The sequence below is a fragment of the Pipistrellus kuhlii genome, unplaced genomic scaffold (genome assembly GCF_014108245.1).
Source record: "Pipistrellus kuhlii isolate mPipKuh1 unplaced genomic scaffold, mPipKuh1.p scaffold_m20_p_53, whole genome shotgun sequence".
In the NCBI taxonomy this organism is placed as follows: Eukaryota; Metazoa; Chordata; class Mammalia; order Chiroptera; family Vespertilionidae; genus Pipistrellus; species Pipistrellus kuhlii.
Genome location: NW_023425555.1, coordinates 2,142,943 through 2,166,164, shown reverse-complemented (window position 1 = coordinate 2,166,164; position 23,222 = coordinate 2,142,943). Strand labels below are relative to the sequence as shown.

The 23,222-nt window shown below is 60.9% G+C and overlaps 1 protein-coding gene across 1 annotated transcript in view; it reads right to left on the bottom strand.

Moving 5' to 3' along the window:
- Window positions 1-23,222, bottom strand: part of NIBAN2 (niban apoptosis regulator 2) — a 48,634-nt gene that overhangs the window by 6,007 nt on the left and 19,405 nt on the right. The window contains exons 2-8 of the mRNA XM_036416307.2: window positions 14,590-14,720; window positions 9,828-9,956; window positions 8,020-8,125; window positions 6,220-6,387; window positions 1,263-1,378; window positions 565-669; window positions 319-481 (exon numbers count right to left, since the gene is read on the bottom strand). Of these exons, the coding sequence (XP_036272200.1) occupies window positions 319-481; window positions 565-669; window positions 1,263-1,378; window positions 6,220-6,387; window positions 8,020-8,125; window positions 9,828-9,956; window positions 14,590-14,720 (918 nt within the window). The remainder of the gene's footprint in view (window positions 1-318; window positions 482-564; window positions 670-1,262; window positions 1,379-6,219; window positions 6,388-8,019; window positions 8,126-9,827; window positions 9,957-14,589; window positions 14,721-23,222) is intronic.

Sequence of the window (23,222 nt, the reverse complement as noted above, 5' to 3'; positions counted from 1 at the left end):
GACAGAAAGGAGCATAAAGTGACAGAAAAGCTAGACTGAATGGAAGGGAATGGTCACCGAGCCAGGCCGATGTCTGTGAAAACCACACGTGGTGAGAGGCCGTGATCGGCCGGCCGAGGGCTCAGCCTCCTTGACAACATTTAGCCCGCCCGGGCCTGGGTGTCTGGAAACAGCTTGGGAAAGCAGTGGCTCAGCTTTGGTTTCCATTTTTTAAGCAATCAACGAATCAAGTCGTTGCTGTGAAAAGCAGATGGACCCGTGGCCGCCGGCTCCTGGGGCCGGAGGAAGACCCTCACGGAACGGCGGGAGGCCGCCCACCTCGGATCTTGCTGGCCAGGTGCTCCTTGGAGGTGATGATCTGGTCCATGTCGGTGCGGATGATGGCCTCCATGGCCGGCCGGGCCAGCAGCAGCTTGGACAGCACGGCCTCGAAGTGCGCTTTGGCCTGCTCGTACACCATGCGGTACACGGCGTCCGAGATCTGTGGGCACGGGGGCGCTGTCAGCGCTGGGCTGAGGGCGCTGGGCAGCTGCCGGTCCCCAGCCCCCGCTACCCACAACCCACCTGGATCCACTGCCGCTGCCGCTCCTGCGGCTTCCCCTTCAGCCGCGGGGCCAGCTCCGCCTTCAGCTCAGGGCCCAGCTCCTCCATCACCAGGTTGCTCAGGATCTAGGGCGGGTGTACAGCCGTGCAGGTCAGGGGCTGGAGCGTGGCCGGGCTGCCCCTCTCCGTGTGCCAGCAAGCCTGGCCACGCAGGCCCGACCTCCTGGGAATGCGGCCCTTTGCTCCAGTGCCCTCTCTCCAGAGTCCCTCCCCCAGGCCTCCGCTTCTCGGCCGGGTGTCCTGCAGGACCCGCCCTCCGGCCACACCCTCAGGCTGTGCACATGCTGCCTTCCCGGCAGGACTGCCTCCCTCCCCCGAGGCTGCGCATGGAAGACTGTGTGTGTGTGTGTGTGTGTGTGTGTGTGTGTGTGTGTGTGTGGTTCTCCCGCTAGACAGAGCTCCATGAGGTCCGGGGCTGTGCTCCTCTGGTTCACAGTGGCATCTGGGCACCTGGGCCAGGGCAGGTGTCCAGGAAGTGACTGGACAAAATAGCAAGTATCTCCCTCTGCCTGGCTAACTTGGGCCTCCGCCTGTCCAAATCTGAGCTGTGTCTGTCCAAGCCTGCAGCGCCCAGAGCCCCATCTCTGTGCCCAGCCAGCCCTCTGGGCCCTGGGTAACTTCTGCATCTTCTCCCCTCTCCCCCCTCGCCCCCAGCTCACCTGCACCTCGTTCCCACACAGCATCTCCCAGGTGCCGTACAGCTCCTTCGACTGGCGGTACATGCGGATGGCGTCCGTGAACGCCGGCCCCTCCACCTTGGAGTCTTCCGGGATCCCTGCCCGGGAGAGGGAGGGGGAGAGGAGGTTGGCCCAACGGCCTCCACCGAGACCAAGTGACTGACAGCCAACACCCCCACCACACACACACACACACACATACCCCCACCACAAACACACATATACACCCTACACACACACACACACACACACATATACACCCTACACACACACACACACACACACACACACACACATATACACCCTACACACACACACATACACCCTACACACACACACACACACATATATACACCCTACACACACACACACACACACACACACACACACACATATACACCCTACACACACACACATACACCCTACACACACACACACACATATATACACCCTACACACACACACACACACACCCTACACACACACACAGGAGTACCCACACAGGAGAGCACACACACACACACACACACACACACACCCTACACACACACAGGAGTACCCACACAGGAGAGCACGCACACACACACACACACAGGAGTACACACACAGAGTACCCACACAGGAGAGCGCACACACACACACACACACACCACCTACACCCCCACTGCCTGTTGTAGCTGAGCAGGAACAGTTGCAGCAGCAGCGACAGGGATAAGAACCCACCCAACAGCAGCCAGGCAGCCTCCTTCACACCCTCCTTATCTCCTTCAGTCCTCCAACCAGCCCAAGACGTGGATCGCACTGTCACCGCTTCTCAGTTGTCAGGGGCAGGGAGGGCAGAGCCAGGACTAGGTGCCACCCGATCCTCCCAGGAGTGGCCGCCCTGAGATCCCAGCTCCCGTGCTGCCCTGCCCGGCCCTCGTCCCCCAGCAGGCGGGCCCGCCCCCTCCAGGACCGCGGCACGCGTTCTCGGCTTTGCGGGCGGATGCTCCGCCGCGCTCGCCCGAAGCAGCCACAGACCATCGGTGCCTCACAACGTGCCGTGGGGCCTGGACTGCCGAGCCGGCTCCGGGTCACTGAGCCCCGGGGGCCAGTTTCCCCTCTGAACACCGGAACCCTGACCCAGCCTGGCCCCACGCATCCCCCGGGAGGCGCCCGGGCCCCAGCGCCAGCCCAGCTCGGGTGCGAGGCACCTGACGGGCACTGGGGCGCGGGCCTGCTCCTGCCAGTCTGCCAGGGTCGGCCGCGCTGAGTGCCCGGGGCTGACTGGAAAATCCCACAAACACCATTTCTCTATTTGTCAGTGGTGGCGGCCCGGATGAGTGTGTACGGGGACGTCAGCTGCAGGAAGTTGCACAGTCTGGCTCGGGCAGAGCGTGGTTAAGCAGCGCAGAGCCAGCCTGGCCACACGCCTCCGACTGCGGCCCTGGAGCCGAGGGGAGGGTAACTGCAGGCTGAGTCACCCAGAGAAAAAGCGTGGGAGGCCCGGCCCACGTGTGGCTGACCGCAGGAATCCCCGCCTGCGGAGCTGGGAGGGAGCTCAGCGGTGGGGAAACTGAGGCCCAGCCCTCAACCCTGCGGGGGCAGCTCCCTGGACTGGCACGGCAGCGGGGCAAGCCTCACCCCTGCGCTTCAGGGGCCTGCCGTGAGGAGCAGTAAGTGAGGGGGAGCAGGGTGCTCCGGCCAGAGCCATGCAGAGCCCCAGGGTGGGTGCTGCCAGGAGAGCCACCCCCGCAAACTCCGGGGGGGACAAGGTCTCCCAGAGCCAGGTTCTGCCTGAAGGTGCAGGCTCTGCATTGTATGCAGCCTCTTGCACGCCAGGGCGTTTACACTGCACAGGCAGCGGGCAGCGTGCCCGGAAGGGGCACCTGCAGGCGGTAGGAAGGTGAGGCTGAGGCTGGGGCCCCGGGAAGGAGGCTGCCAGTGTTCCCGGCCCGGCTCTGGCCAACCAGACCCCAGGACGTCCCTCGTCTGCGAGCCGAGCACCGAGCTCGAGTTTACAGAAGTGAGGCCACTCCTCCCGCCGCTCCCGGGAGCCTGGCTGCTGGGGGCTGACGTGGGTGTCCCCCCACACACGTATCTGTGGAGGCCCTAACCCCCAGCCCTTCAGAGCGTGGCTGTACGGGGAGACAGGGCCTTCAAAGAGGTGATGAAGGTAAACGGAGTCACCCGCCGGGCCCTAACCCAGTCTGACTGGTGTTCCTACAAAATGGGGAATTTTGACTCAGAAAAGGCTGGCACACAGGAGGACCGTGTGAAGACCGGGGTACAGCAGCCTCTGCCGTCGAGGGAGAGGCCTCGAGAGAAAGCAAACCTGCTGACACCCCGACCTGAGACTCGCAGCTCCCGCGCTGTGAGAAAATGAATTTCTACCGTGTGAGCCACCCAGGCCGCCAGAGCCCACAAGACACTGACCTTGGGCTGAGGCCTCAAACCTCCCCACATCCCTTCCTCTAATCCCGTGAGGAGGGCGGGTCTCAGCCCCTTTCCCCAGTGGGAAGAGAGGCTCAGAGAGGCCGTTAACCGGCTCAGGAACACACAGCATCAGGGCTCAGACCCGGAGACTTCCTGCCTGTGGGGTCCTCAGGGTCAGGCTGAGAAAAGAAGCTGCATTCCTGTCCTGGGCAGCTGACAGGAAGAGGCCTTGACCTCTGCCCACAGGCCTACCCCAAGGGCTCTGCTCTGTGCCCCAGCTGCCTCTTGCCACCCCCAACTGCTCCAAGAATGCAGGATGTGTGAGTGTGAGTGTGTGTGTGTGGGGGGGGGGGGGGGGGCCTGCGATGAGCTGGCTCCCACCCAGCTCGGTCTCCTTCCCCACTCCCCCCCGCTCCCCCCACTTCCTGGCAGCCTGGAGCAGTGAGCAATTCCAGGCCCCACAGACTCCAGGCCCCGCCTCCGAGCGAAAGGAAGCAGAGCCCTTTCCCACAGTCCCGGTGGAGGGAAGGCTGGCTTGCCCCGGCCTGGCCCTCTGCCCCACCTTCCGCAGGAGGACCCCTCCTCCCGCCCCCAGCTCGGCAGCCGCCCTCCTTCCCGGGCACAGACACCCTGGGCTGCCCTCGCCACTCACCATGTGCCAGGCCTGAACCCCACCCTGTGCAGAGGGGGTCCCCAACTCACCCTGCAGGTCGGCCATTGGCCTTAGGAGCCTGGAGGGGGAGGGAGGGGAGGAGGAAGGAGCAGGGAAGGTGCCCAGGCCCGGCAGCCAGAGCCCAGATGCCTCCACCCAGTCCCGGCCCCACAGCCCCGGGGGACCTGGGAACAGGAGGCCCATTGTGGGCGGCAGGGCCCGGCCGGTGGCAGGGGCTGGCCTGGCAGATTCCAGACGGCAGAGGCGGCTCCGAGAGTTCACAGGACAAGTGGGGTGAGCCCAGGCACCAGGCCTGCCGCCTCGGGGCGCGGGTGCCACACCGTCTGGCCACCTCCGGGTGTGGGCCCCGGCCGAGGCGGGCTGGGCCGCGGGGCGGGCGGGGCGGGCCCGGTGCCTCCCTCCGCTGCCCACAGCCGGGCCACCGGGAAGGCAGCTCGGGACCAGGACAGGGCTGTTCCTCCCTCAGGGCCCCACCGTCCCCCCAAGACAATCACAGCCTTTTTGGTCCCATTCCGCAGGCCCTCCCGACCACAGCGTCCCCGGCAACCCCATTCCAGGTCACCCGTCCCCAGTTCAGGCTCCTCTAAGCCGCCTCCCCTCGGGGCCTCCCCTTACGCAGCGGCTGCCTCTGTCTGGAGCGCTCCTCCCTCTGGGGAGGGCCATTCATCCTCCGGGTCTCAGCTGGACCCTCACCTCCTCACAGAGCGCCCCCTCGCTCCCCAACATTCACTCCCTCCAGGCTCCCGGGCTCTCCCGCCCCGGCACCCAGCACCCAGCACCCAGCACAGCTGTGCCTGACTCATCCCCCGCTGCTCTCATCTGCTTCGCATCTGTCTTCCCCGCGGCTGCCAGCGGCTCGGGCGCGGGGACCACATCCTCCTCCCGGGATGCATGCAGCCTTAGCACCCAGACACAGACATGTCCCCTGGAGGAATGGGCGAGCTGCAAGGGGTTGTCACTTCACAGATACAGCCACGGAGGCCCTGAGGGAGGAGCGGACTTCCCAGGGCACCCGGGATCCGTGTGAGGAAAAAAACGATGTAACAGAAACAGCTTTTTACAAGCAGGGAGTGGGTTCTCACTGTGAATCCCCGCTGACCTCAGGGGGCGGGGGAGGGACGCTATCCCTATTTTCAGAGGCTGCAGGGGTAAGTCAGGCTCCTGAGGGCACGCTGCCAGAAGATGGCAGAATCTGCCGGATTGTGATTCTGTGATCCTGGGCCCGAGGGCAGAGCAATCACGCCCCTCTGAGAGCAAGTTCAGACTTTTTCTAAACAACACAGAATTGTTTGTTTGTTTTGGGGTTTTTTAATCCTACACAGATGATATATGTTTACTGATTTTAGAGAGCGAGACGGGGAGGTAGAGATCAAGAGAGGAAGAGAGAGAGAGAGAGAGAGAGAGAGAGGGCGAGCGAGCTCGAAATATCAATGTGAGATCAACATAGGCCAGTTGCCTCCTGTATGCGCCCCGACTGGGGATCAAACCCACAACCTAGGTATATGCCCTGACTGGGAATCGAACCCAAAACCTTTTGGTGTATAGGACGACCTTCCAACAAACTGAGCCATCTGACCGGGGCAGCACAGAATTTTTTTCATCAAGTTAGAAGGTTTAAAAAAAGAGAGAGAGAGAGAAGAAAGGGGAAAAAAAAAAAAAAGGAAAAAAAAAAAGGGAAGGAGGTTAAGGGTAGCAACACAGTGGTTTCTTACAAGCCTGGAAGGGAAAGAGAATAGCTCATAGAGCAGGGGTGCCATAACACACTCGGCCAGTAGGTGTCACCACTCAGCATGTAACCCAGGCGATGCCACACACACACACACACACACACACACACACACACCCGCTCACCGTTGTTGCAGTGCCGGATGCAGTCTTGCAGCACCGCCTGCCACTTCTCCTGCTCCGCCTCCGTCATCATGCAGAAGTAGTAGTGCCGGGCGGAGGGGTGCCAGAGGATGAGCGGGAACTGCGTGGGGCACTTCAGGATGGGGGCAGCGCCCGACTTGGGTGTGACCCCTGTGGAAACAGCCCTCTGAGCAGCTGCCCTCTGCGAGCTCCAGGCCGAGGGTCACCTTGAGCCCAGGGAGGGTGGGCCTGTCCCGGGGAGGCAGCCTCCTCTCTTACTGTGTCCACGGCGTGGCTACAGGGGCCCCGGCATCGGTGTAGACCACATGTGTCAAACACAAGGCCCGCGGGCCAAACCCATCCCGCCAGGCCTTGCAATGTGGCCCGCACCGCGCTGTCATCACTGCACTCCGCTGCGTTTCCATCACAATGACAGTTTATGACTGTTCAGTAAACCATTCGGCCCGCGATTTAGGCTGGATTTTAGATTTTGGCCCCTTCTCTGATTGAGTTCGACACCCCTAGTGTAGACTAAGCTGACCAGGCGTCCCGCTTTTGGCGGGACAGTCTCGATTTTTTTTTTTTTTAACAATTTGCCCCGCGTCCTGAGGCGTTAAAAAAAAAAAAAAAAAAAAAAAAAAGTCCCGATTTTTTGAAATATTCTTTCCAAAAATCGGGACTTTTTTTAAAACGCCGTGGGATGCAGGACAAATTGTTAAAAATCGGGACTGTCCCGCCAAAAGCGGGACGTCTGGTCAGCTTAGTGCAGACCCGTTTCTGAGAGCTGGTGGAGCAGCCATCCACCCCCTCGGAGGAAGGTCTGAGCTCCCGGCGGGAGGCACAGATAACACGGGGTCAGAGCCCTCGGGTTCAAAGGCCGAGCATTACCTTCTTGGGTTTCCCGTCAAATGTTAGCCAAGGAGGCCAGGGGGTGGTTTAAATGTCCAGGGGGGAAGGGAGGCCTGGGGGCGGGGGATAGAACAAATAAAAAGGCATTTTTTCTCCCTATTTTGTCCGCATGGATATGTGAGATCCAGGGAGATAAGTGGTCCTGGGCTGTGACCTCGCCCCTGTTGTTAATAACGAAACAATGACGGTTCTTCTTGGTGCCCTGGCTCCGTCTGTGTCCCTGTGTGGGGCGGGGCACACACAGACCTCCTGGGGTCCACACGGGACCCCGCGGTCAGGCCTCTCGGTGCTGCGTGGCCTAAAAAGACGCAGCAAAAACAGAACAGCGTGCGGGTTGGGATCCAGGAATGCTCACTCCAGCTGAGCTCTCAGCCATGGCGCTGTAGCCCCAAGTCCCATGTAGGGGCCCAAGCTGAACCCAGGTCAGCATCCTCCCCTCTTTAGTTCTCTGGGATCAGCTGAGAGGCAGGCGCACCCCTGTAGGGCTTCTGGGGGTCTGTGACAAGGTGGGGTGCACAGGACTCGGAGAAGAACTCCTTGAAAATGCAGTATTGACTCTGCAGCTTACAAAGCAGGGTCACCCCGATCATCTTCTCCCTGAGTCTGCCAAGGACTCAGGAAGAGGAAGGAGAGACAGTGAGGTCCCCCCCGTGCACAGCTGTGATCACAAGCCTCAGGAAGCAGGGGACTCGGGCCCAGCCTGGACTCACTGGGTGGCCTCGGGCCTCCTCTCTTGGGACTCAGTTCCTCCTGGGCACCTGCCCGCAGCTCCAGGCCCAGCAGGTCTTTCTGCAAACGTGGAGCCTGGAGCCCCGGGATCAGGGCTGCCCTCTCCCTGGGCCCAATCCCTGGGCCCGTGCAGAGCATTCCGGCCTGGGATGGGTGCTCCGTTACCTGGTAAGGAATTGCCAACCAGCTCCAGGTACTGGTCCACGGAGGTGAGGATCTTGTAGCCCGCACTGTTGATGACAGCTCGGGGTGGCACCTGCCGCTCATAGGCCTGAGGGGAGGGCAGGAGAGACGGTCCCTGAGAATTGCAAGTAACGCCCAAGCCCATCCCACCTCCAGCTCTGACTCCGGGACCTTCCTCAGTGTGGCTGCCCAAGGCGGGAGGAGAAGAGGGGGAGGAAGAACGGGAGGAGGAAGAGACACACAGGAGTCTAACCAACCCAGTGACGAGGGTCAACCTGGTACAGTGACCTGAACCCAGGCTTTGGGCGCAAATCCTGGCACCACTGAGTGCCGTCTGTGTGATGCTGAAGATAAGGCTGCTCCCCTCCCATGCCTCAGGGTCTTCCTCCATGAAGCTAGGATGGTGACCCCGCCGCCTCGAGCAGGGCATCCACATAAAACGATTAGCACAGTGCCAGGCACAGCGGGACGTGAGCAGGCTGAGGTGACTATTATTACTGCGGCCGCTGCCTCTGTTGTCAGCAGGTACCACCAGCCGAGGGTTCACTGCCTGCCAGGCCCTGTGCTCCGGGCACCGCCTGCTTCCTTTCACAGATTGGCACAATCCAACAGATGGGCGCCATGATTAGCCACAAGTTCACACGGCTGGTACGTGGGGGCCTAGGACAGGAATCTGGGCTGTCAGCCTCCGGAGCCAGGGTGTCTGACCATCTCCCTGAACTGTCCACCGAGCCCTGGGCACCGCTCCCTTTCCCAGCGGGAGAACAGGGGTTTCGCTGCAGGAAGCAGCTCATACAGCAGGGCTGCCATGCCGCCCCCTGCCACTAGGTGTCAGTACGCAGCACATTTCTTGAGAGGAGCTCAAACCTGGGAGGCCAGGAGCCTGGGGGCAGGGGGTGAGGGGGTCACTGGTTACTGGCCAAGTGTGGTCCAGACCTGAGAACTGGCTAGAAATGCACTTTGAGAGAGATTCCAGGCCTGGGTCAAATGGGGGCAGGACCTGCAACCTGTGGTTTTTTTTTTTAAACAAGCCTTCCAGGTCATTCCAGGAATTCTATCCATTTGTGACCCACTGCCCTGCGGCAACAGGTTGCTCCTGACCCTGCTTTGCCCCGCACAGGGGTCCAGCCTGTCCTGGCTGCTCTGGAGACGTGTCTGGTAGAAGACACTGGGACTGGCTCAGCCAGGCGGGGCTTCGGCAAGGGCCCAAGGCAAAGAGAGGGACACTCGGAGGGACATCCCTCCGTCGCAGGGCTGCAGGGCAGGGAGATGCAGGGGATAACCGGGAAGGGAAAGATAAGACCTCCACCCAGGGAGAGGCTGTTGCAGAGCGAGGCTGGGAGGGGAGTCGGAGGAGCTGAGCGGCGGGAAGCCCAGGCTGAGGTGGAGGCAGCTGAGATGGAGGAGGCCCTGGAAATGGGGATTTGGAAGAAGGTGAGAGATTCGGAGGGAAGCGTAGGGGCCAGTGAGCCAGTTGTGTGGTATCCAGAGCTGGATGCCTGGACGGACGGAAGTTAGAGGGGATCCTATGGAGAAGTGGGAAGAGTGGAGGTGGGGGTGGGGGGAGGCTGAGGTTCTGCTTTGGCCCTGGTGACGGGACGGGGGATGCTGCGGGCAGGTGAGGGTGGCGGTCTGGAGGCTCAGATTTGGGGGTAGGAGGCTTGCATGGAGGAGGACAGCTGGGGAGGAGAGGGGCCCAGGAGAAGGGGGAGAAGACCTGGCTGGGGCTGGAGGGGAGCTGGGGGCTGCGTGCGGGCACCGGGCACCGGGGGAGGGAGCGGCGGCCTCACCACTTTGTTCTCGTAGAGGACCAGCCCGTAGTTGTGGGGCACGAGGCTGAAGCGGTTCCTCCACTTCTTGTTGTCCTCCTGGTACTGGAAGAGGTTCCCCGAGAAGATGATGCGCTCGTCCAGCGGCACCTGCGGGAGGCGGCGGGGGTGAGGTGGGCGAGGCCGTGGGTCCTTCTGGTCCGGCGCCTCCGCGCTCACCGTGAAGGCCTCCCAGGCAGGGCTGCGTCCAGCCCGCGTGGCAAACGAGGAAAGTGAGGCTCAGGGCAGGCACGGGTCCAGTGACGCCAGGACTCGAACCCAGGCCACACAGCACAGGTCAGAGCCCAGGCAGGACCCCACGCCGGCCTGGCCCTGGCAGACCCGGCTCCTCAGGAGGAGTCTGGGTTCCTCCGCCCGGCAGTCACCATGCAGAGGGGACACGCCCCCGGCGAAGGCCCCAGTGCCTGGGCAAGTCTCTTCCCAGCTCTGGGCCTCCGTTTCTCCTCCAGAGAGCCTCCCCACCGGAGACTGATGGGACGGCCTCCAGGAATCTGGGTGGGGGTGCAGGGGACCCCATTCTGGAGGACTCGACGTCTGACCGGCATCCTGACGGGTGACCAGTGTGAGCAGCAGAAACGCCCAAACCTGCCTGCAAAGCCCTAACTTCAACGCTGCCCCTGACCCAGAGTGACCTCAGGCCTGTCACATGACCGCGTGGAGCCTCAGCTTGCTCTTCTGTGAAATGGGACGGTGACAGCACTGACTTCCTCTGGGACTTGGAGGTCACACAGCAGCCTGCACCTGCTGGCACCGGGCGGGTCTGCGCACAGCTCACCGTACACGTGTGACCCTGCTGGGATTCCTCCTCTGCGTCAGTGTCCCAGCCAAGACTGACTTCTGGCCCCCGTGAGGGAATGCGTCCGGAACAGACCAGCGCCCGGAAGTGTCGCCAAGAAGTTTCGGGAAAGGAGACACAGGCCACCAGGAAGCAGGCTCACTCCTGGCGGGGAGGAGCTTTCTGGGCAGCTTCTACCTGTTCCACGAACATGGTGCCCTTTGCCGGAGCAACATGGGCCAGGTGGAATCATGGGAGAAGCGTTATTTCAGGGTGCCTGGCCCTCGCTTCCCGGCTCTGCCTCGGGCGGCCCTGCAGCTGCAGCCGGGTGGGGGCCCCCCAAGCCGCCCCCAGGCCCGTTCTTCACACCCAGCTTCCCAGCAGCCCCCTCTTCCCAGCAGCCTCCCTGCCACTCTTCGAGGGGAAATGCCAAAACCCTCTTGGAAAAGGAGGGCCCATTGTGCTTGAACAATAGGACCCTGAGCACTGCTTCCTACCCAGGGATAAAAATATTTACAGGAAAAGAAAAAGATTCCCCCTGCCCACCACCCCACACGCGGGCTCTGCCCAGGTCACAGGCTGCTGGTCAGTGGGCTATATTTAGACCAGAGCCACCCTCATCCCACCTCCCAAACCCCAGGTCTTCTAGAAGGAGAGCCCTCCGGACACCCTGCTGAGACCCTGCAGGCCCCAGGCCTCCGCTCAGGACAGGAGCAGGACTCGGGGGCAGTGGGAGGCTGGGGCAGTTGGGTAAGGTGACCAGACGTCCCGATTTTTAACGATTTGTCCCGCGTGCCTCGGCGTTTTAAAAAAGTTGTAAAATCGGGACTTTTTTAAAACGCTGCAGGACACGGGACAAATTGTTAAAAGGCAGGACATCTGGTCACCTTACAGTTGGGGCTCAGCCTCCCGCCCTCACCCCCACCCCCACCCCTCAAGTCCACCCCCAGATCCCAGGCAGCCAAGAACAGGTGGTTGGTTGTGGGTTGGGTTTTATTTTTAAGACTTTCAAATGGCAGCGGCGTGTTTCCATTGGAAGGTCCGCAGGAAATGAAAGAGAACCGGCTGCCCAAGCAAAATACTTGGGATTCTGCAAAGCTCCCCAATGCCACGGAGGGACTCTTCGGGGGCGGTGAATGGTCAGCGCACAGACCCTTTCCAACAGCCCCAGTTCCAGCCCCAGCCCCACCGCCCACGCAGGGGCAGCCTGCACCCGCCACGGCACCTCCCCGCGCCTCAGCCTCCGCAGCTGGACGCACCTGCCCCCTTAACGCACCTGCCACTGTTTTATTATGCTGATTTTATTATTCCTATTTTATTATTAGCTTATTATTGTTTCTTATAAGGACTGTGAACGAAAGGAGCCACATGCTGACCTGACAAGCTCAGGGGAGGCCTGCGTGGCAGTCTTGCAAACTCAGACCTAAAATAACCACAAAAGATGGTCTGAAAATTAAATATTTTAACTACGAACGGTGATAGTGGGTAGTCAAGTCCCAGGCCGATATTTTCCCTGACAAATATCAATTTAGATCTTCTTTGCTGAGCCCATTTGCTTTTTGGCCTCTAAGATAACATATCTGTGAGATGTCTGGGTAACTTGTAACTTCCCTTTTTCTGGAGCCCCTGGGGCACAGCCCAATGTGGTGGGCGCCAGGACAGATGCCTCAACTTCCTTCTTTATCAGGTTAATTGTTCCTGCACCCACCTAAGTAAGCGTCCATCATTTTACTTTTTATCCCATCCCATGGGTTTCCCACCGCTTTGCTTTCTCCAGACTCCTTAATCCATCAGCAATGAATTTCATGTAACCCACCTATGTCCCCCCTTTGATTGCAATGTGTAAGTAGAAATGTAACCCGCCACTCTTCGGAGCATTATCTCAATTTATTGAGGTTCTGCCCAGCGTATGTCGACTGTTTGGCTCAAATAAATTCACTAAAATTCTTTACAGGTTTCAATGTTGGGTTTTTTGGTTTTTTTTTTGCTAACAGAACAATGTGATGATGATGCCGACGACGATTAATACTGTTATTTCTATTCCTGTAACATCACTATCACGACCTCACATCCTGATGGCCAACTTCCTGAGTGACAAATGCTTCCCAGGGATTGTGGATGGTTCCTTTTACTCTTCCTGCTTCCGGGTTAATTCCGTTTTCCTACAGTGGCTCTGCCCCTGTGAGTGCCGAGGGCACCGCTCACACAGAGTAAACGCTGGTGCTGTCTGCCAGCCCCCACTTCCGTCCTCAGTTATTGGGACCTGGATCCCAGGGACATTTCTTTCCAAACAGGGGCCATTCCAGCTCTGCCCATGCGGAGTAGCTCACCTGCCTCCTTTCCCGTCACCCAGGCGTGCACCTGCTAGACCCCAGGCCCCGCTGGTGCCTCTGCCCTTGTTGTCAGAAAGTGGGAGGTTGCCATGACGCTAGGAGAACAGCCCTGGCTGGTTCCAAAGTCAAAGGCACGTGTGATGCTCTGACACACAGTCCTGACCTCCCCTCCGCCCCCTCCAGGCTGGGCGACGAGGCAGAAAGAGAGCCCTAAGCCCGGAACTGGAACCTGGCTCAGAGTCCCGCCTCCGCCATCCTGGGCAAGCCATTCGATGGCTCACTCTGGGCCTCTGCAGGTGCCAGTGCCTGATATTCCTTTTCCCATCAGGTTCTCGGCTGAGGCCAGGCCCCCACTGTCTGGGTTCACCCTGTGATGGCACCCCCTTGCCTGTGTGACAGCTGTTGACTGTCTCCGGGAGTGTTTGTCAATGACTCCGGGGCCAGCCAGGGCAGCACGGCCCAGCCTCTGACCTGACAGCCGGTGTGCCCGGTCCCTCTCAGGTAATCAATCCCTAGTCCCAGCCGCGCTCCCAGCCCGAGCTAATGCCTCCAGCTGTTCCTCCGGCTGAGAAGACACCAGAGAGCCATGACTCCCGAAGGCCAGGCTGGTGACACCAGCTCCCACCCCACTGGCCTCAAGGTAGATGGGCACAATTCTCAGTCCCTCATTTGGGGAGGTCGGGGATGAAATAAAATAAAAATCCCGGTGTCAGGCCTTCCGAACCTTTTCTGTCTGCTCTGCTGCCTCCCCTGCCCCCACCCCACCCCAATGCCTGTATCCATGCCTAAGCCCCATGAAATCCCACCCCCCACAAAGCTGCCCGGAGCCCTCTGGCCCGTGACTCCTCTGTCTGAATGCCATTTCACAGACAGACAAACCGAGGCTCAGCAGGTGAAGCCCCGTGTCTGAGGTCACCCAGCAGGACAGGACTCACACCCCCTTAGTAACCCCACAGCCCCCAAACACCTGCGTCTGTCCTCTCTGAATCCTCACTCAGCCCTGCGCAGGAGGAACCCACAGTCCGATGAGAAGACTGGCCCTTGGCGGTGGAACCAAGAGAATTTGAACCCAGGTCCTCCCGAGTTCTTTCCCACCAGACCTCGGGGTTCAGTCTCCATCCCTCCTCTGTGGCAGTGGCCCCTGCACCTCCAAAGGGGCTTCCAGTCCCCCCGCTGGACAAACACGTCCCGGACAAACGGAACCCCACTGCTAGCGGGAGCCGGGGATGACAACAGTGTCAGCCAGCGCCACCAAACACCGGCCCTGCTCCAGGCACCCGCTGACTCAGATCTTTAGCCCTCACAGCATCCTGTGCAGGAGGCGTGCTGATCCCATTTTACAGAGGCGTAAACTGAGGACCCAGGAAGTGAGGCTGTCGGAGAAGGATCTGGCTGGACCCCAGGCCTATCTGTGCAGGAGGGGCAGCGCTGGGGGAACCCCCCACAGTGACCAAGGGGCCTGGACCCCACCTCCCGCTCATCTGCCCATGAGCAGCCCCTCATGGCGGCCACGGGCGGCTGAGGCCCAGAGAAGCAGCCCCTTGCTGGAGACTGCGTGGTGAGCGATGTCAGAGCCCCCCCCCACCGCCCCGACCCACGGCAGCTGGGGCCTCACCTTCCGCGAGAGCAGCTGGGCCTGCGGGCCCCCGGGGGCCTCGATCTCGTGGCGCATGCTGTTGAAGAGGGCGACCCCGTACTGGTCCTCATAATAGCGGAGGAACTCCGTCAGGATCTTGCCCGTTTTCTCTGAAAGGGAAGGACGACAGGAACGTGAGGTCATAATACAGTTCCTTGCATACAGCAGAGACTCTGCCCCAGGGAGGGGCGTCCACACCCCCAAATTCCTGCCTGTGAAACTGTTTGCATTCACCGGCCGTGCGTTTCTGGGCAGAAGCGAGTGCTTCCTGCCCACACCTGGGGGCACCTCCGAGCAGGGAAACGGTCGGGCAGTGACCCGAGACAGAGACCGGCGAGGAAGCCAGAGGCAAGACACTCGAAAAGACAAACCAGCAGTCCGGGTTCCCCGTGAGACCCGCATGCCGGGGGCAGGCCCCTGGCCGGGCTGGGGTGCTGGAAGCGGGACGGCCTTTCGGAGGCGGCTGGCAGCCGGGGCACAGCATAAGGCGGAGGAGGGTCTCAGGTCTGAGCATCGGCCACGGGGAGGAGCGCCCACTCCGTCACGGAGAGCAGGGCGAGCACAGGGCACGTGGAGCTGGCCCTGTCTGTGCGCGGAACCGCCCGGAGGGGCCGGGAGGGGCCGGGAGGGCCACCGCAGACTGTGGCCCCGGACCTCGGGGTGTGGGAACAAGGAGGGCAGAGTCCACTCCACCGTCTGCTTTGTTCACGTGTAGCGTTTAATTAGCGTACGCGCATGATTCCTTTCACAATAAAAAAATAAATATTCCCGAAGTGACTCATCCGCCAAGGTAACAGCCTTTTGCCCGCACTGGTCGCTGGCTTCTCTCTTCTGTGAAGCGACTGCTGAACGGATAAAGTGAGTCCTGTGGCCCCGGGCAGGCCGGGCAGCCGTTAGACACTCGGTATTTGCCCTGCCAGAGCATCCCTCTGGACAGATGGAGAAACTGAGGCCAGAAAGGCCTTCTCCTTGGGAAAGACTTCCTGGTGCTGAGTCCCGACCAGGGGCGTGTGCACTGGCCCACTGTACCTTCTGGGCCTCAGTTTCCCCCTGCAACTCAGAGGCTGGACTCAATCACAACAGGCGCTGCTAACCCCTGGCAGCCTCAGATTCCTTTTCTTAAAGGAAAAGAGGCTGAGGTGACTCTGTCCCTCTCCTGGCTGGTCTCTGGGGGCAGCGGGCACCTGGCTAGGACAGCAGTTCACGTAACCCTCTCCATAGCTCTGGGGGGTAGAACCGGGTCACGCCATTTTACTTTATTATTTTTTTAAATATATTTTTATTGACATTTTTATTGATCAGAGAGGAAGGGAAAGGGAGAAAGAGATGGAAACATCAATGATGAAAGAGAATCACTGGTCAGCTGCTACACTGGGGACTGAGACGGCAGCCTGGGCATGTGCCCTGGCCAGGAATCAAGCCGTGACCTCCTTCCTGGTTCATGGTCGCTACTCAACCACTGAGCCACACGGGCTGGGCGGGTGTTTCCTCCATTTTACAGAGGAGGAAACTGAGACGCAGACAGGTTAAGGTTAAGTCTTTGGCACAAGGTCATACAGCGGGTAGCTGGGATGTAATCCTGGGGCCCAGCAAGGGGGAGGGGTCAGAGAGGAGGCTAAAAGCATGCGCCACCTGAGGTCTCAGGCAAGCCATGCCCTCCATGCTGCGGGGAGCTCAGCCCGTGGAGCCCTGTCCCCTCCCTGGGTGAGATCCTGTCTGTCCACGTTCTGTTTTGGGGGAGCAGAAGGAGAACGGATGAGGAATTGGCTCTGAATGCCTATTTTCTGAAACCATAAACAACCAGAGCCCTCTCAAAGACCATGAGAATGGTTCTGAAAAAGAAGGCAGGACCGGGTGTGAGGGTGAGGTGGGGGGAGACATGGGTAATGAACTGGGGCCAAATTGAGAAAATGGGACCCTGGACGACTATCATGTTGATAAATCCTGTAATCACCATCATAACAGTTACCAGTGATTGTTAACCCGAGCTGCTGGGGGTGGAGGAGGGCACGTTTTACAGGCAAGAGCCCAAAGAACCTTCCAGAAGAGCCCAGGGAGTCAGCGCTATTGTTTCTCCGTTTTATGAGGAGGAGGCTCCTGGTGCCAGAACAGAGCGGGGTTCTCGGCCATCAGCCCACACAGCCTCGGTCTGAGGTTTGCCCCCCGCCCCCCAGCAGCCTGGCTCCCACGGGCACGCTCCCAGGTGCAGGATGGGTAGGTGCGGGCCCTCCCACCTCGCGGGTCCCTCAGCCATGTCCTCGGGAGTGTGGCCCAGCCTGGTGCACCAGCCTCAAACAGCGTCATTTCTAGAAGCGCCGGGATCCGCCCTGACCTCGGGGAGCAAAGTCCAGGAGGAAGCTGGACCCGGGTCCCAGCTCCCGGTCAGCTAAGGCCAGACACCGTCCAGGCGGCGTGCAGAGGGCCGGCCGGGGAGACGGGCAGGAAGGGCCGGCCAGCCAGGTGAAGGAGGCCCACGTGGCTGGGGTTGAGGGCCGGAGAGGAAGCTGGCAGAGGCCGAGGAAATGACCGCCCGGAGGAGGTGACCCAGACAGAGCCAGGAGGCGAAGTGAGGCGGCAGACCTGAAACATCCGGCCGAGAGCGGCCAGGGCGAGCCGGGCGGCGAGGGTGAGGTCCATTTTAAACCCCCACGTTGTCCACGGGCGGGGGGGAGGGGGTCAGGGGGGCCGGGAGTGAAGGGCAAGAGGCCGGGGGAGAGGGGAGCCGACACCAGGCAGAGGGTGGAGAGAGGAAAGGTACCAGCACTTCCACGGAGGCCTCACTCACTGGAGCAGGAAAAGAGGAGGCAGCCCCCTGCGCCCTGCACCCCCAAACAGACTGCACAGCCCCGGGCCCCACCCCTCACCCCACAATCACAGACGTGCTCACTACCCAAGCTCAAGACAATCTGCCTTGTTTTTATTCTTACTTTATTTTCTTGACCTGCCTCTTTTTTAGGTGAACCCTTTGCTGCCTAAAATTCTAGAACCAAACAGATGGAAGAGCGTGGGGTCTCTCAGGCCCCAGCCTTTCTCTCCCAACCGGGAGCCAAGTGGCTGGGGATGTGCGAGAGGTGCCTGCGGACTGGCCGCAAACCCTGCGGGTGGGCTTTTGACGGCCCCGGGGCTGGCACAGCAGGTGCTGGGGAGGGGAGTCCATCCCCCAAATGGCTCCTGAGGGCCTGCTCTGGACCAGGCCCCACAGGATGGGCAAAGGCTGGGTAAGGGGTGGTGGCAGGGGCATTCCCCACGGGAGTAAGGTAAGAGGTGGCATCGCTAGGAAGCTGGGCGCTCACCCGAGTTAGGCAGCAGGGAACGCTGGGAAGGGGAGGCTGTGGAGGTGACTGTGGCCTCTTGGCTGAGGTAGCCCCAAGCACATCCTTGAGAAATGTCCTCAAACAGCTTCGGAGGAACTGCCCAGAAGTGCCACTGGAAGGCCGAGGATGAGGACCACGGACCTGAGAGGCGGGGGAGGGCAGGGGGCCCAGCCCCTCCACGGACAAACTGCTGGTAGGGGACACGCCCTGGACAGGGTCTCCCTCTCTGGCCGAATGTTGCTGGAGGAGGAGGAGGAGGACCTTGCCAGCCCGCTCCCTACAAAAGCTACTCTGCACCCCACTTTCCTTTCCTGCCTCCCTGCAGGGGTTGGCTGTCTCCCTGGGGCTGCCACCGGGATGTTACAGCTTGAATTCCCACTGTGGGTGTCTGGGGTGGTCCCCGAGGCCTCGGGCGCCCCTCTCCCGCCTCCCCACCTGCCACACCAGCTCTTCTCACTTCCTCCCGGAGCCTCCGGAGACACCACACTCCATGGATTCGGGAACTCCAAGACCAAGGCTCACAACCACGAAGGGGACTCAGCCAAAGAGGGTGCGGGGCTCCCCTGAGGTCACGCAGCCAGACCGAGGCCCTGGGGGTTCAGCTCAGCCTGCTGACCCACTCCTGCCCCTGACTCTGACCACTGCTCCCAGGGCTCCACAGAGCACCCCGCCCTGCGCCCAGGAGCTGAGACCCAGGCTAGCTGGAGGGGGCCGGTTGCTGCTGGGAGCTACAGAGAGGCCAGGGCAGAGACGTCTGAGGGTGTGTGCGGGTTTTGGCTACCTTCCACATTCTCTCACCCACTCTCCCTCCTCCTGGCACTGATCAGCCCAAGTGCTGTAGCGGAAAAGGTAGTGGGACAGAGAGAACTTGCCCTCCAGCCTCAGGCTCCCAGCTTCCTGTTGAGGAGCACAGGGGTCCCAGTTCCGCCAGACCCCAGGCCTGCAGCAGCCTAGCTCTCTCAGAGCCTCAAGCGCCTCATCTGTAAAATGGGCACGACAGAATCCATTCATAGTGCTTTGCAGGTCAAGGATAGGCCTTGAAGCGCTCAGTTCAGACCTCCTTAAATGTGACTTTTAATCATAACAGTTCTCAGCCTGTAACAACAATGTAAGAGACTAACATTCCTATTGGCAGGTGTAACTTTTATAGCTTGAAAAAAATCCAATAAAAACTTGTTTTTAAACAAGAACCAGGAAAGTCATCACAAAATAACGATGATGATAAAGGTGGGCAAGTCTTCCACAGACAAGGCGAGCCCATGAGGGCAGAGGCGAGGGGGTGGGAAGGGCAGGCCAGGTGTGTGCGTGGAGCACCCCGAAACCCAGGCGCCCACTCAGCCTTGGCGGGGTCCCTTGGCATAAGCTCTCCCTGTGCAGGTGTGTGAACCGAGTCAGAAAGCTCAGTGGCTCAGGAAGGGCCATTTCTCTCTGTCAGCCAACAACAACCCAGTGTGCCCCTCCATGGCTGTCACAAGAAGGGCCCAGCTGACTCTCTCAGCAGCCAGGAGCTCGGGGGGGGGGGGGGGGGGGCCTGAGTTCCCCACTGTGATCAACTTCAACTGCCCACCCAGGGCCCGCATCTCCACGTCATGTCTGCAATACAAGGGTGGTGGGCTCCAAAGAGGATACTTCCCAGGACACGGGGGCCAGAGCAACACACTCACACACTCACACACACACACACACACACTCTGTTACATACACACTCACACAGACATACACTCACACACACCTACTAACTGTGTCACACTCACACACACAATCACTCACATAAAGACACTCACACACAATTACACAGTCACACACACTCACACAGTCATACACACACACACACACACACACACACGGTTTGTTTTAGATTCAAGCCTTCAGTGAGCTGGCTGCGTAAGGGATCTTAAGGGATCTTGCATCTTTAAGTCTTGGGATCTTAGGGTGGCTCTGCCCCCTGAATGCCGGAACCCTGTCTCCAAAGGGTGCCTCCTCTGGGGCTCCAGGGGCCTTCTCACCAGCCAGTCCTCCACGCTCTGCCCCACAAGCCCCCGAGCTCACCGGGTGTGCCATCCTCTGCGAACATATGCATGTTCAACAGCAAATGCGAACAGATACGGTTATGCCCACTTTGCAGAGAAGGAAACTGAGGCTCAGGGAGACCTGGCGACTTACTCAAAGACACGCCGCCTGGAAGGGAAAGAGGTGGGTCCAAGCCTGGTCTCCCACCCATGCCTCCTCCCCCGCTGGCCTCTCACAGATGGAATCCCCAAAGCCCTGCCTGGCACTTCCTTGCTGGGCCTTTGGTCCCAAGAGGCAGGCAAAGCCGACTGTAACTGCCCCTATTAGACAGATGAGGATTCTGAGGCTCAGAGGGGCACGTGGGCTTCCCGAGGTCATGCCGCTGGCTACTGGCAGAGCCAGGCCTGGAGTCTGGGGGCTCCACCCCCTCTGGTCGAAGTTCGCAGGGAGCCTTCCCACCTCCGGGGCCCTCACTTGTCATCTTCTCCGGGCCTCAATCATCCCACCTATAAAATGGGTGGGTGAGTCTCTGCGGGCTCAGCTGACCGAATATCTCAATGGCCATCTAATCGGTGTTGTCCTGGCGCCAGGAGCTGACCACCTCCTCTGAGCTGCGGGTGAGTCACTGAGAGGGAGCTGACCACAGTCCGTCACCCCCAGGCTGGCAGGAGGGGGTGGGGGGTGAGGGGCAGGACTGGCACATCCCCTCCAGGCACCTGAGCTCTGGATTGAAGCCCCAGCTCTGCCGCCTGCCAGCTACGTGGCTTTGGCCACGGCATCTCCCCTCTCGGAGCCTCTGTTTCCGTCTCTGCAAAATGGCACGGCGGTATATGCAGACTGGGCGATAGGAAGATGGGTGGGCGAGGGAGAGCAGGCCCCTGCCCTGCTGGGAGACAGCACAGCGCCGACGGAGACTCCGTGGAACGGTTCCTGTCCTAGTTCTTCTCGCCCCGGAGGAGCCCCTGAAACACTGGCCCCCATCCCCGGGACCGGCACCAGCAGCAGCCAAGCAGCCGGAAGGACATTAATCTCTGATTTTCCAAACCGACAGCGTTAAGGATCACGCTACTTCCTGCACTCAGATCGCGTGGAGGCTGGGCAAGAACCAGGAGGCCCCAGGGGGCCTGAAGTTGCCCGGAGACTCTGGGGTGGGGCAGCAGAAGGGGTACTGAGCCCATTGTTCACACGGGGAAACGGAGGCTCGGAGAAGAGAAAGCCCTTGCTGAGCTGGGAATGGGAGGGAGGAGTGCAGGGTCCTGGGAGAATGGGCCCAGACAGGTGACTCCCTGCAGAGTGTACGTGCCACCGCTGAGCTAGTCTCTGAGCTGGACCATCCCCCCAGATCCTCAAGTCAGCACGGGGCCAGCTGGTGTCACACCGGAGGAATGTTTCAGACAAGAGACCCAGATTACTGCGAGCCCCTCCCAGAGACAGCAGGACCTGAGCCCAGCCCCCACCCCCACCCCCCCCCGCACTGCTGATAACGGGGTGCCAGAGCAAAGAGGAAGTTCTCCCCCTGAGACCACATCAGCCTTGTGCCAGCCCTGGGGGCTTCACGTGGGTCCCAGCCCTGGTTTGGCCTCAGCTCCGGGCACGGTGCCAGGCCCGCTCCTGGCCCATCCGGCCCCTCCAGTGGCCACGCCTCGCCACCAGGCCCAGCCCGGTTTCAGGGCTGAGAGGTTTGCTTACCTGAAACCCTGGAGGGCGGGGCGGCCCAGAACCTGCCGGCCGGGTTCCCGGGCCAAGGCGGGAATGTGGGGGACACAGCCCAGCACCCAACCCCACCCACCGCAGAGCCACCCAGCCCGGAGCTGAAGGAAGAGCAGAGACAGAGGCAGGGCCGCCAGCTCCCTGGGTCACAGCTGTTCAGAGAGCCACCATGGGGAGCAGGACAGCCTGAGGGTTAGAGGCGCTGACACTCTCCTAGGGTCCCTGGTCGGCTTGCCCAGCCCCGCTTAGCCAGGGCCTTCCTGCATGCTATCTCCCCCCTACCTACCCCCCGTTATGGCTGCTCACACATGGCAGCAGCAGCTGTTTGCTCACGCCTCCTGTGCCCAGGACGCTGCTACATGTTTGCATGCATTCTCGCATGCACTGTCCCCACTTTCAGGGCAGGACACGGAGGCTCAGAGAGGACAAGTGACTTCTCTAGGGACAGACGGCTTATCTTGTAGATGGCATGCACCCGAGACAGTCAGAGTCCAGCAGGCTAAACCCAAGTTTAGGCAAACCTGTCTCCCCCCACCTTCCAGACCGCCAGCCCCGGGGAGCAGGGCTCCAGGCGGCACTGGCTGTGGGTGGCCGCTGCCAGAAAGGCTGACACGGCTCCTGCTCGGGACCCGTAATCAGGGGGAGCCGGTGGAGGGGTAATGACAGCTCCACGGGCCAGCAAGGGCCGGGCTGGGCGGCCCGCCTAGAAGAGCCTGAACCAGCAGCAGAGCCAAACCCAGGCCGGCGGGACACTGCTGCGCCCCGGGCCAGACCCTGTCCAGAAGGGAACAGCACCCGGGGGGGAGCGAGGGACTGGTCAGGTCACCGCATGAGTGTGCTCTGAAGACCCAGGGGTGTAGAGCAATGGCAGGTCCCAGGGACCCCACTGGGGGGCCCGAGAGGATTTCCACCCCCTCCAACTTACCCCCCCTCCCCCCCCCCCCCCCCCCCCCCGTGCCCTGCCCCACAGCACAAGGCCATCAGGTTGAAGCAGGCTTCCTAGCCAGGAACCAGCTCAGCCCAGACCATTCTGATAGTCCCTGGCCCCCAGCCAGGCCACTCCCAGGTTCTGCCTGCCACAACCTCCAAATCTCTACCTGACCCCCCCCCCCACCTCCCCTGCTCACAAAGCTTCTCTGGCTCCCACAAACCCCCTGCTGATCTCCTAGTTGGTCAAGGCATGCCCCCTGTCTGACTGCCCCCGGCAGTGCCCACCCCATCTGGGACAAGGCCTGGCGCACAGGAGGAGCCGAATGGGAAGACGGCCCAGAGCCGGACGCCAGAGGCAGCGATCCGATCCAGAGCCAGGCCGCCCCCCGCAGCGAGACCGCCCCCATTGAGCAACGATGCTCCCCACACACGCCCACAGATTCCTCCTCACCACAGAGGGAGGCTCCCGCCCAGCCCAGGGCCGTGGCCGGCTCCCAGGGCCAGGAACGTGCACAATGCCGTCCCTTTTCCCCGGGAAGGCGGCTGCCACCCCGAGGTTTCCCTCCCGACCGGCCTCCCCGGGGCCAGTTACAAACAAGGAAAACCCTCTCCCCACATGGACACCAGCCGCAGCACAGCCAGGACCCA